Source organism: Buteo buteo, chromosome 2 (genome assembly GCF_964188355.1).
Source record: "Buteo buteo chromosome 2, bButBut1.hap1.1, whole genome shotgun sequence".
In the NCBI taxonomy this organism is placed as follows: Eukaryota; Metazoa; Chordata; class Aves; order Accipitriformes; family Accipitridae; genus Buteo; species Buteo buteo.
In genome coordinates this window covers 23338523-23351908 of record NC_134172.1, presented here as the reverse complement: position 1 = coordinate 23351908, position 13386 = coordinate 23338523, and the positions used below count along the sequence as shown (strand labels likewise).

General features: G+C 41.2%; 1 protein-coding gene across 1 annotated transcript in view; it reads right to left on the bottom strand.

Annotated features, from left to right (window-relative positions):
- The window catches only part of CUBN (cubilin), a 154929-nt gene that overhangs the window by 98488 nt on the left and 43055 nt on the right, over nucleotides 1-13386 (bottom strand). The window contains exon 27 of the mRNA XM_075048329.1: nucleotides 13043-13230. Coding sequence (XP_074904430.1) covers nucleotides 13043-13230 — 188 coding nt within the window. The remainder of the gene's footprint in view (nucleotides 1-13042; nucleotides 13231-13386) is intronic.

Below are 13386 nucleotides of genomic sequence, written 5' to 3'. Positions count from 1 at the left end.
AAAAATATCTTAGTGAGCAAAAAGCAGTTTCCCAATTCTTAATGTTTTGTACAGGATGTCAAAGAAAAAGCAGTGAGACTTCTCGCACTGGCCATGTTTGCACAGCAATATGAGCTCTGGGGACTGTGGAAAGATCTGGATGAAATGATGAGCAACTATAACTACAATATGTCTTTAAACCCGGCTGCACACTGTGTACAGTAGGAAGATTTTGCTCTTTCTGTTTTGATGTGTATTGGGGGTTGCTGGGGAAGAAGATAAAGGGCAAATGGCAATGAACCGAAATAGAAAGAAAAAGGGGATGTCCTGGGTCTGATTTGACCATGCATCTAACATGCTCAGTGCCTCCACACCCCTTGGTGACAACTCTGTTTACATCTTCATTTCTTTAAGATAGCACTCAGGTGATTTCAGGACTAACTGATCTTGTGATGGAGAAAACCAAGCAGTCAGCATCACCAGGGCCTCCCAGAGTACTGAGGACAAACTGAAAACCAAATGCAAAGTAAATCCTCAAAAACCACAAGACAAACTTCACATCTGTTTATTTGTTGTTTCATGTTCTTATGCTAGTGTCCTGCTTCAGAGAAGCAGTGGACTGAGCCATGCTTTCTGAAATTTTGTAGTTTCTGTTTGATTTCCTAGTCATATTTTACATGATGGTGTTTTGACAGTCAGTGTGTTGGCAGATGTAGCCAGCCTGAAAATCTTTCTGTTCTCCAAACATGGATGACAAATCTTCCATCCCACACTTAAAACATCATCAGGTAAAAAAAAACAAAACAAATAAAATGCTGAGGAAATATTCCTGTATTTAAAACTTGACATCTGAAGTTAGTCATATACTCACATTTAAATGAAAACACTTAATACATGTTTTGATGGGGTGATAGTGGATGTTTAGAGCTTTTAAGCCTCTTTACATTAGTTGTCTCCAAACAGGTTTAAAGGGTCTTTCAAATTCTAGTTTTGTGACTTTTTTCAAATCCAGTAAATCACACTGAATATGCATCTATATTCCTCATCAAATACCCCAATGCTCAGTGTCATTTTTCAGGGGTGAGCAGTATAATTTTTGCAAAGCTGGTAAAAATGAGATATTTTAGCTAAATTGCCTTTGACTGATGATATCAGATTGCCAGTTGTTGTCAAGTTAGGAGTTGCTTTATTATTTCTACTTTTGTTACTAAGATTCTTAAAGTTTAGAAAAACAGCAACCTTTGTGCGTTGTTATCACTTTGCCACAGTTCATCTGATCTTCTGTTTCACAGAGCACATCTTCCTAACACAACCCAGCAAATCACTGGCACAGAAACCATGTCTGAACATTCTCATTGTGAATTTTTGGCATGCTTCCTTTCAGAATTTCAACAAAAACTTTTCTCTGTTCTGAAGCCATCACCGTAAAGTTCTCTCTGTGCAAAGAATCAAATCTATGATCTGTAGAAAAACAGCCAAGGTTTATTTATCTTTGCTCTCTATTCAAATCTCTTTTCCAAACATCTGATTCCACTAAGAATTCTCCTACACTCAACACCCATAGTATGGAAGTATGATATTACAGTAAATATTAATTAACCAAGTTAGCTACTAATTTTTGCACATGTTTTCTAGCAGACTTACATATGGGAATGAGTAATTAAACCCTCAGCTTTTCTGTTCAAGATGTAGGTCTTGCAGAACCTTCAGAAATCTTGTGGTTGATTTAAGACATAGTTGGGGCCAAGAAATGTACTCAAATTGTTTCAAATCCTCAAGCAGACAGTCTAGTTTGAATGTCTTTTTTAATAAAAAATAAACTGGATGTTGTTCAGCCAGAAGTTAGGAGCAAATTGCAGGAATAATTCTGTGGTAATATTCCATGGCCTGTTTTATGCCTGGTGACCATGAATCTTTTGGGGTTTCAAACCTCTAATACAATGAAAGGCTCAGAGGATGAGGAGAGTATTGGAACTTGAGAACTATCACTCCATTTGGTATGATTTCTCTAGGCAAAAACAAAGAAGCCTGAAAGTTTCTAACTGCAGACCCATTGCTGGTAGTTCTTGCAAAGCCTTGATCAGATGTGTTTGGTAATAATTATGAAATTGGCATAAAGGTTAGATGTTAAGAAGTTGAACATCCATCTGTATCCTTTCCAAATGTAAAGCTTGAAGCACCGCCTGACAGACAGATGAGCTGTCCCATGCCCAGAATTACAGTTATGACCTTCCTCCAAGCCAGACTGAGCTTTACACATTCTTTTATGGCTTAAGTTCAGCAAAATGAAACAAAATCAGATCCAATTAGATTTTTTGATAGTACTATTTCCTTTGACAGCTTTGTGGTATATACTGCTCATATTTCCGTGGCTTCAAGCCATGGAAATCTTACACCAAAAAAATATGAATGGTGAAGAATGAATCAATGTGGAGATCATGAATCTGTGTTCTGAATTGATGCAAAAACTATGTTAAGATACATATTCAACGATCAGCCATTAGCTTTAGTGATTACAAATGAAAAACCATTCTAAAGAACTACAGACTAAATCATACCCAGAAACTTCCAAATCAAAACAAAAAAACTAACCTTCATGAATCTCATGCAACTTTGATTCATCAAGGGAGTGTTATTTTTATCTGAGACAGCGAATGTCACATTTCTATGTAATTTCCCCTGAAAACACTCTGTCAGTTTTTTGAGACACAAAGAATGGTTACTATGGCAATCCCTTCATGCCGCGCTGCCCCGTGGGTCTGGGTTCAGAGCAGAGTTTCGCAGGAAATTCGAGTGCCTGGCCAGCTGTAACTCATTGAGAGAGGCAGAACCACGACTGCTAGAATTACAGTGGGGTTTTTCAAGATGTCTTTCATTTCTAAATGAAGGGAACAGCTGTGTGTTTTCACAGGGCATTTTGAACTTCTCAAACCACATTTTGCTCTCACACAAATACAGGCAAGTGAAACTGAAGCTGAACACAGATCTCACAAGCCACAATTTCTCTTCTGATCTTTGAGATAGTGTTTTTTGTCTAAGGGCCTGCTTTGTCAGCTGTGCTATCCTAACTGCTGCAAATCAAGGGAAGGTTCTTCCCCAGGCTATATGAGGCAAGGTACTCCCTTGGACTGTGCAAGACAATTGAATATTGGGGCAGTTTTTTAGCCATTCTGGTACCACACTGACTCTAGGAATCAGGGATTGGACTCCCTCCCAGTTCCTCATTGGGAAGAAAGTGCTTGCTCCCTTTCTGTGTAGATATTTGTTTTGTAGTTTATTTATTTGTTCAGACCTTTTACCCTCCATCAGAAAATCCAAGGGCTTTGTAATGATTTTGGCAGACACTCCAACAGGCAAAATATGCAAACAGATGCAGCACATGTTCAGATCCTTAGCCTCCCCTCTTTAACTGAAGTAATTGCCCAGCAGCACCCAGAGCACTCCATTTCATCAGCCTGCACCCCGGCACCAGGCCCAGGCAGGGATGCAGTACATTCAGATGAATTATTAGGCATGGGCTCAATAACTGTTATGAGAAACTCCTTATCAGGCTGCCTAGGAGCAAGCATATAGGCTGACACAAAATTAAGAAGGGGTGGTACTAGCTCTCTAAGGGCTGAATCAAGCGATGGGACTGCCCTGCAGTAAAGTGGCAGCTGAAAACCATCTGCTGTTTATTGGAGTGGGGCTGGGACAGCAGGGCTAGCCAAGGCTGCAGGAAGGGTACAGCTTGGGTAGCTCTCCCGGAGGAGACACCATGGTCACCAGTATTACGTTTTTGCTTTTCTGACTCTTCAGCCTGGAAATATGTCGCTGACACAGTAACAATGCTCTGGAGGCCACAGCTGTTCACCTCTCTCTGGAGGAGCAGAGCAAAGCAAAGCGGTGTGACCTGCGTCACAGAGAATCTCATCGCCAGAACTAGAGCAAGGGCTCAAGGACAGCTGACTGGAAAATGGAGTTTCCGCTGCATGGAAAGAAATAAAGATCTCAAACAAATGGGAGGAAAGAAACTATGAATGTGTTCCATTTGGGCATACTCGAAGCAGGGACATTTTTCTAGCCGAGGACCTTGTCAAGCTTATTCATTCTTGCAAAGTGAGACTGGCAGGAGCCTTCCAGACAGGTAGTGGCAGTCCATCTGTTCAGTTTTCCTGGCAGAAAACTGATTTTTTTTTTTTTTAGGTCAAAATTTCAATTTTCACTTGGAGAACTTTATTTCTGTGAAAAGGTACATTTTTTCATCAGGAGAATCATTATAAAGGAAAACCCCCCAACCTAACCTGCTCTGGAAAAAAGCTGTATACATACATTAGTTAGGCGTAACACATAGTCTTAGTCCAGAGATGACGGGGTCTTTAAAAATAAGTTTTCAGTTTCATACGAGGGGAAAATCCATCCTATGAATACTGACAGTTCTCATTTTATTCTACTGTAAATAATTCTAGTATCAGATGTCATTATTTTATTATATGAGTAATTATATCAATAATTGCCTCAATTTGAGTCTTGAAACAATTTGTTTGCAGTCCAAAAGCCTTTTTACAGGGACCAGCAGCAACAGCCCTGGGCTGTATTTGCAGAACTCGGGAAAGGAGGTTGCACCTTGGATCAGACCAGCATATCTGCAAGTGTCCCACCCATTGCCAGAGACTCTAGGACACCCTCGAAGAGCTATTCTGACACACACAAGTATCCCATTCCTCTTAGAAGTGGGAAACCTGATGAGGGATTGTTTTGAATGATCTAAACACTGGAGGCAGTGATTACAGGCATCTGAGCAGCTCTTCCTGAATGGGTCGTTTTTTTGGAAAGGAAATTTTGATGGCATTGCAACAAATATGTTACCAGAAAACAAAAGCAAAAACCAGACAATATAATCATCATCCAAGTAACAGAATGCACTCCAAAGTGAGATCACCATTAATTGTTAAAGCAAGAATTAACACAAATAAAAATATTCCATTTCCAAGCAACACATTTCCTTCTAGAAGAACTAGAGTGAAAGCTTAAGAACCTACAGGTCTGTCAGCCAGAGAAAAAAAACCCAAACAAACTGAAGCTCCAGGATGTGGCACATTGTCCTAGCTTAGCACCACAGCGACATAGGTTTCCTAGAAACAAAGACTTAAGACTTTGAGCAACTTACTGTGTGGAGCCTTGTTATTTCTGCACAAACAGGAGAACAAAAAAAGGTTATGTTTGTGTGTGCATGATGAGAAGTGTTTGCAATTGCTTCTAGAAAAAAGCCCTCCTTAAGAACTCATTCTAAATAATGTTTTAATATGATTAATATTTAGATAGGTTTATGCCCTAGATGACCTTTGATAAAACTCCTTGCTCTGACCACCATAGGCAACTTTCTTGTCTCCACACAGTGACACATTTTCACTAATTAACCATTTTATTCCATAGTACAATGGAGTTTGACATCGTGCATCACTAGACATATAGGCACACTGGTTAATCTTGCTGGGATAATCTAACATATGGAAATGTATAAATGTCTAGTTTTTTAATAGTAAGAGTTGTATCTCAGTCTATGTTTTGTCTCGTAACCTGAGCCTGAAATACTCAGAGCCCTTTGAAAGTTTCAAGCAAAGTTAAATTCCACATTGGACTGCAGTGATATTTCTAAAAAAGAAATTTTCATCTCTTACATTACCACTTACTACCTTCTCAAAGAAAACAAGAATTTCTAACTACAGGCAAATCTGCTCATTCCTGTCTTTATAGGAAAGGTTTATTTCTGCAAATGATATAAAAGTAATAATTTTCTTTAGCAAGACTGGATTTATTATAAGAATGTAAGAAATGCAGTGTGTATCTGAATGAAATTTTAAAATTGTTTTAGATATAAGAGTAGGAAACAACTGCTTTTTAAGAAAGGAGTGCCTAGGAGACATCCACCTAGTTGGTCAATCCCAAGATCTGCACTCAAAACCTTATTTGTTCAGCATAAGATTTTAAATCCCCAAGCCTGTGTTAGGAGAGCACCTGCACCTAATCGCCATGCTGTCTGGATGGAGAAGGTCTCAGCCACCTGCAATGGGGCAGTCCTGGATTCTCACCCATGCATGCCAGACGGAGCAGGCTGAGCTGAAAGCAAGGCGGTCCAGTGCAGGAGTGTGTCCAAAAAGCCTGCCTTTCAGCTAACCACTGTGAGTGCTTTGACCTCAAATCATGGCTCCATTGCCTGGGACAAACCCAGGCTGCCCAGGTGTGCTGTTCCTGACCCCGTGCCTCTCCCTGAGGTACAGGCAGATATTTGCTGTCATGGCCAGCATCCAGACAGGTCCTTGAAGTGTCTCTCCTGCCTTTGCTTACCAAGGCGCTGCTTGGGGATCCATGTCCTTGTGGCAGTGGGATCACACATGCCTGGTCACAAGGCTGTGGCTATTTTGGTAGATTGCCTGCTTTCCTCAACGCCTCAGAAATTGAGGTGGCTCCTCTGCAGCAAGAATCCACTTGTGGTGGCGGGAGCAGGACTGCTTTTGAGCTTGGGACAGTAATATTTCCAAAGTTATTCTTCAGCAGAAAGCTGCTACTGTGGGAAAAGCTCCTTACAAAGAGATGGGGCTGTTCCTAGGGACACAGTAATCAGGGGCGATGGACAAGGTGCGTCTGCCCTGAGAAGGCCGGGGCAGGTCTGAGCAGTTTGCAGCGCTGCTGACTTGAGTGCAGGGCTGAGTGCTGCTCCTTACATGCTTTGCCGGCCCAGATGAACTGAACTGCCAGTGCAAGCAACATCACACTGACACCATCAGAGGGCAGAGAGGGCAGGATCCTCTCTGGGAATTCCCCCATCTTAGAAAATTTGCATCATGCATAACTATAGCAACTGAGGAGAGCTGCAGCTTGGTCTCGGCAAATGAAGGTGGGAGAAAAGGGAAATATTCCTGCCTCTTAGGCTTTCAAGAAAGCAAAACTGCCTGCTCATGGGAACAACAAGGAGGGGAGGGACAAAACCTTCCTCAAAGTCCGGTGTGGTTTTCTGGAGGCTTCCCTTTGATGAGGGGAAGCTTTGATCAATTCAGATGGGGTTTCTCCAGCCACCATGTAGTTTCATACTGTGATGCCTGTGCTGAGTGGGATAAGCCACTTCATTGCACAGTCTCACAGATGCTGGCCAGCTTTCCAGCAAAATTTGGAATATAGAAGAAGAACAGGAGAGAAAAATCCAGCTGCAACTAGATGAGTCCCAAATGCCCTTTCCCCAACAAGGGGCATGCACACTATCATCATATGGTAATATTTCACAGTCACTTCATTGTACAGTGCTTTTTTCCTGAAGGTACAGGCAAAGTCACATTGCTCTGAGCTGTCAGGGTGTGGAAAATGCTGAGTCCATGAAGGTCTGACTCATTTTGTGAGTCCAAGAGCAGAGTCTGTGCTGGCTTCACTCGTGCTTCTTGTCATCTGAAGTTTCTGTAGGCAGCATGCAACCCTTTCATCACTGGCAAATTTAGCTGTCTTGAGGCGTGGGGGTATTTGTGTGCATTTGTAAGTAAGTCTGCTTCTAAGTAACCTTTCAAAGAGCAAAGCCAAAGTGTACTTCGATTCTGGCAGCGCAGGCAATTGGGAAAACAAAAAACTGAGCCCTGATCCAGTCTTGTCTAGGGTGGGCAGCTTTTTGGCCCAGCAGTCTCCTTCCAGGTATGCAGATCTCTCACTGAAAATCAGTGCAAGGGCTAAGATTTCCATGTCTACCAATGGTGAGGCCTGCCATAGAAACCCAAGGAGAATTGTCGCTTTTATCCTTACAGTCTTGCACTGAAGGACTTCTTGTGGAGGCCCATAAACCCCTGAAGGAATTCAGGGATGGGCTGGCATACTGCCAGCTTGCATGGTAATACATTAATGGATACCACTGCAGTCTGGCCAGCAGGCTGTAATTTGATGTCTGTGTGCAGAACCTGGATGGGTATATTTAATAAATCATCTGCTTCCCCAGGGTCATGTACTACTGGTGACATTTTGTAAATCAATGCATGGCCATAAGCAAAGCCATTCTCTGTGCTTGGAGAATTCCTGCAGCACTTTAAAAAGAGACACTCATAAATAAAATGTAATAATGTTAATGTCCTAGTATGTTTTAAGCATATTTACTAATTACAAGTACAAAAGGGAATAAAACCAGAAGCAGGGTAAGCTTTTTTTTTCTATGATAAGCTAATAAAAATAGAGGATGACCAGCTGAGTGCAAGCGACAATTATGTAATGCAGTATTCCCTGATGAACAAAAAGGATATTATGGCACATCCCTGGAAAGTTACTGTGGTTTAAAAAAAAAAAAAAAAAAAAGGATTTATCATGTTACTACTAGAAGGAAATGAAACAGTTCTCAGGAGCAGATGCCATATTAATTACCGTACTGATTTGATAATATCCCACGTATAAGGGTGCAATGGTATTTTAACCACTCTGAGCCTAATTGCTGAAAGAGTCTGGACTGCTTAAGTACACTGGCAGTAAGCAAGCAAGGAAGTCCTTTATTCCAAAGAGGAATTCTGACCTGCCCTGCAGAAGAAGGAAGGGTACTGTTGTTTTCAGGCAGTCATTTGCCCCCATAAGATGTTCTTTTGCATTAACCCAATGATAATTCCATCTTTGCTGCTAGACTAACATGCTACACAGACCAAAGGGGTGAGACTCAAACACAGAGCTCTGAAACTCGTCCTGGCACATGACACAATTTTACTATCTGCTTATCAGGCTGGTGGCATCTTGCAAAAGCAGATGCTAAACAGACTGGACTTCAAGTGACAGTTGTACTTTCTGAGCAGAAGAACATAGAGGGATATTGTCACTGAAGGACAGAAAGATTTGTGGTTTTCAAATGACATTTTTCTAAGATAAGAAAGGAGTACCTTTCAATCCTACTGCCCAACTCTGATCTTCAGGGCAATAACATGACATTCTCCTTACTTATAAAATAGCTTTGCCTCTGTGGAGATTATGTTCTGTCATACTAAATAAGAAGGTAATTCATCATTAAAGATGGAGAGTTAAATATATGCCTGTTCAGCTAATAACCTGGTGAATGTAGAGGAAGGAATGACATTTCTATGTCATTGTCTGCAATATCTCACTGGCTACAGCCTGATGACTCCTCTAGAAAGACTAATGTTAGGTTATTAAGCCAAGCCACAGCACGCAATATAATTTAAAGACCATCCAATCTAATTACAGTTAGTGCAGCATGACTAGGAAACAGTCTGTTATTTGGTAAGCCTTGTATTATATCATTGCCACTTCTGTACATGTCTTTATCAGAAGCTATTCATCTCATATTCTTGAAAACTTCGCTGTAAAACTCCTTCCAAAATGTCACACATCCTGTGAGCATTACTAGCCATGAGCCAACATCCTCCGACAGGCCCTGAAACGCTGCATGCTGCTCATCTGTTGAGAAAATGCTCATATAAGATTCATGCTAGACACTGACATATAAAAAAATGCAGTTTTGCCTCTGTCCCACACTGCCCCTTCTCAGTTTCTGGTACCTATGCACAGAAGCAAAAAAAATTGCCACCAAACCAGAAGAACAGGGCTTTTTCCTTCCTACTTGACACAGGTACAAAGAGTTGTACATGCTGAAGTAGTGGAGATGCAGGCCCTGCCCAGGCCAGATCGAGTCAGAGTCACCCAAGGCTCCCTGTGGAGAAGGAATGCTCACCATGAGTAACACTAGGCAGCTGCTGCAAACAGCAGTCTGGCTCACAAGAAGCATCCCATGGTCAAAGGAGAAAAGGAACTAGTTAACGCAATACTTGGCTGACTTCTCATTGTACAGCTATGATTGCATTTCAGTCTGGGACAGCCACACACTGTACTTGCATTTACTTGTACTCTTTGGACATCTATCTTTTTCTTTGTCCTGTATTTGAAACAGTTATTTGCTCTAAGTGATGATAATATCTTTGGTAACTGACAAATGCTAGGAATACCTGTGTGTAGAAACTTTTAGTTTTGTCATTATTCTACATATTTAATTTCTGACTCGTATGTGGACTAAGCCAGGGAGAAAATAGCAAATTAATATATTCTGTGTGTATCAGACTGAATTAGTCACAAGGCAAAATGCTCTCCTTGTATACTACACGTGGGTTTGTGTCAGAAATGTAAGTAAGTCATAATTAATCACAAAACTGAAGAACATGCCCTCTTCCAGTATGGAGGCTGGGACCAAAACCAGAATGTGCAGCAGGCCAGGTCCAGCAGTACTCAGGAACGCAGCTTGCCCAGCCTAGCTGTCCCTACCCCACCAAGCACCATGATTTTCTCTTTTAAGAATTCAGAAAGATTTCAAAAAAATCAGAGCTCTATTTAGAGACATATGCAATGTCATAAAAATATGTCCACATGCATTAAATCTGCATCTCCCACTGACTTTTAAAACCAGCTCTGCTATTTTGGGTTTTTTTTGCAACTGCCATTTCTTGATTGTACTCTGCTCAGACAGGTCAGCTCTCTGCTATAACACCTCTGCAACATTTAATCTTGTCCTTCTCCATCACATACCACTTTCCTTTACGCCCTCTACGACCACCACCACTGTGATCATCACCTAATCCAACCTAACAGCTAACTCTTGTACTTCCCATCCCCAGCCTCTCAGCAAGTAACAGCAAATATTGTCACCAAGCCTGCCATCTGCTAGCTGCCATGGAGCACCAGGCTGCTACTCTCAGGACTGCCACAGAACTAAGATGACAAATAGGGTGTTGCTGCCTGCTGCAAAGGGCTGAGGTGGGAGACATGCTGCCACCAAACACAAAAGGAGGTAGGAAAAGGGGCATCTAAAAGCTCCTGGGGAAAAAGAGCACCTGATCAGCACCAGTGGCCACTCCGGTTTGTGAGTGCAGCTACATGGAAACTGAGCAGCAACTTCCCATTTCCTCCAAGAAAAGTGAAGGGCTCTGGCACATGGTCCACACACCGTGCACTTGGACTACAGTGAACAGGATTATACCTCTATTCTGCCAGAGTTATACTCAGCCAGGGCATCAGAGCTTTCCCCTTTTAGGCTTCTTTGCAATAAAAGAATCTCAAAACTAGCATGTGGCAGAAAAGTAATTTATCTTAACTGAACAGCTATGAGTGTTTTTTTTTTTATTAACCTTTTTTCCAATTTGCAGTGGCGTCAGATTCCACATGGATTTCAGACAGAAAAGTCCCAGATATCCACAGTCCACTTAGAAAGTGAACTGCACACTTGTTCCAGATGATTCCCCCTTTCCCCTATACCACAGAGCACTCACAGCCTTGCCAACATGCTCCCCTTTCGCAAGATGCAGGGTGGGAGCAAACACTATTCAGTTTCCTGGCTGGTTTAACCTTGTTCTCTTTTTTACACTATGGCACATATTTGTGTAGCATGCAACAACCAAATGAGAATATCTTTTCCAAGTGATATTTCTTAATGGCATTTGAGAAAGATTTGTAAGTAATGTCACATGAATTGCAAATTAAAGCCTTCTTAACACACTTCCATTACTCTGTTTTTCCCTTGCATTTTCCTCTTTATACCTCTTTCAGTCTGTATTTTCTTTGATTGGAAGCACTGAAAAATTGTTAAAACAAAGAGTGCAAGTACTTTTCTGCTCCCTGTCTCCTCACTCCCTACGATATGTTTTATTTCAGTTCTTTTAAGTGCTTTGGATCAGGTCCTTGCCTCTGGCACTATTCCTCCAGCCTTGACTTATGTCTAGAATAGAGTCTTCTGGCAAGTCTCTTGCTCCTCACTGCCTGGCTACTGTGTGCAGGGCTCCTGCTTTCCACGGATCAAGGGCTTAGGCATCTTGAGACTAGCACTGGCCTCTCCACTTGGCTCCAATGTTTCCTTTTCAGCCTCCTCACAAAAATGAACCAGGCCTTAACAGTTAGTTCTCAGTACAGTGATCCCTTGTTTATTTTCTTCACATGTCTATTCTTTCTTTCCATTCCTGGCCACAAAGAGAAGAAAGCTGGAAGAACACCACATTTGCCAGCAGTTTATTACCAATTTTGAGCTGTGAAAGCTGGCATAGTAAGAAGGTAGAGGGAGCGAGGGAGGGAATCTAGAGGGAATAGATTGGCCCATCACCAGGCCTCCTGCAGGACCTTCTGCAAGACCCCAGTGTAAGCAAGTATCCCCAGAAATGTGGGCACTATTCCTTAGCCCTCTCTTTGGCTGTAAGTAGTCTTCTCTAACACTCCTCTAAATTTCAATTCCTCATGTGTAAAACCTAAGTAGAGCACAGGGGCTACGTGCTTGCATTCTGTACAAGGGGGACATCTGAAGGATGGATTAGTTCAGCAAAACAGCGGCAGGAGATTGTAATCCTCAGTATAGCAGTGATCATGACTACACTGTACTTCCCACCATACTGAGAGAAAATATCTTTTCAGTTGTCCTAGAAATAAAATTTTTGAGGAAAAAAAGAAATAAAGGGTACTGGACTTTAGATTGACTGGATGGTTTTATTTGGCTAAAAATTTCTTATTTTGTTTGTGGGTAAATTCACTTTCTTTCAGTCCCTTTAAAGAAGCAGATTAATTGTGAAAAGGAAAATATAAAAGGAGACACAGCAACCCTCCCTTTAAAAGTGTAGAAATAACATATTTTAAAGTTTTTGAACATTCCCCACTCCTTCACAGATAAAAACAAGAGGAAAATAATTGGGTTCATTGCCGTTTTGCAATCAATTTACTAATCTCAGGATTTCTTTTTCTTTACATGAAGCTGGAATCATGACACCTCACTTCACCCATAAAAGCCAGTGCATCTAATTTAAGGTGGTAGCTAGACTCTCTGTAGCAAATTTAGGCACCTGCAAAATAAGTGATCCATCTTTCCTATTGCAGACACCTGTCTTAAGGTAGGATGAAGGGATCTCTGGCAATGCTTCACTCCCTACTGATCGCAGAGGAAATAAGGACAAATAATTTGGACTTAACACTTGAGTTTTAATGGCTAAATTTAGATAAAATAAATTTCCCCTTGGTCTTCCGCATCCTTCTTGTTTTTCTTTATTGGCAAAGACCTGATATTTCTTGTTTCTAGCATCTGGGTACATACCTTCAAGAAGTCACGGTCACAGCCAGTTCCATCTTCTAAATCAAAGGCTCTGAAGCTATAGTTGAGTGTGTTCCCGTTTGTAGTTTGGATAGTCCAATTGCAGTGCTCATTTAATGGGTAATTATTTGGATAATTTAAACTTTCCAATATGCCATGGCTACGATTAACAGTCAGTACTTCGTGGCAAACTGAAAAAAAAAAGTAATAATAAATTATATTTGTGCAGTCCTTATTAACCCAGTGTTTCAAAAAATTACTAACTGAAGTTATTGATAGCATTACAAGGTGAGAAATACTTTTATTCACAGATTAGAGAAGAGAAATCATTCAGAAAGAGATCTGTG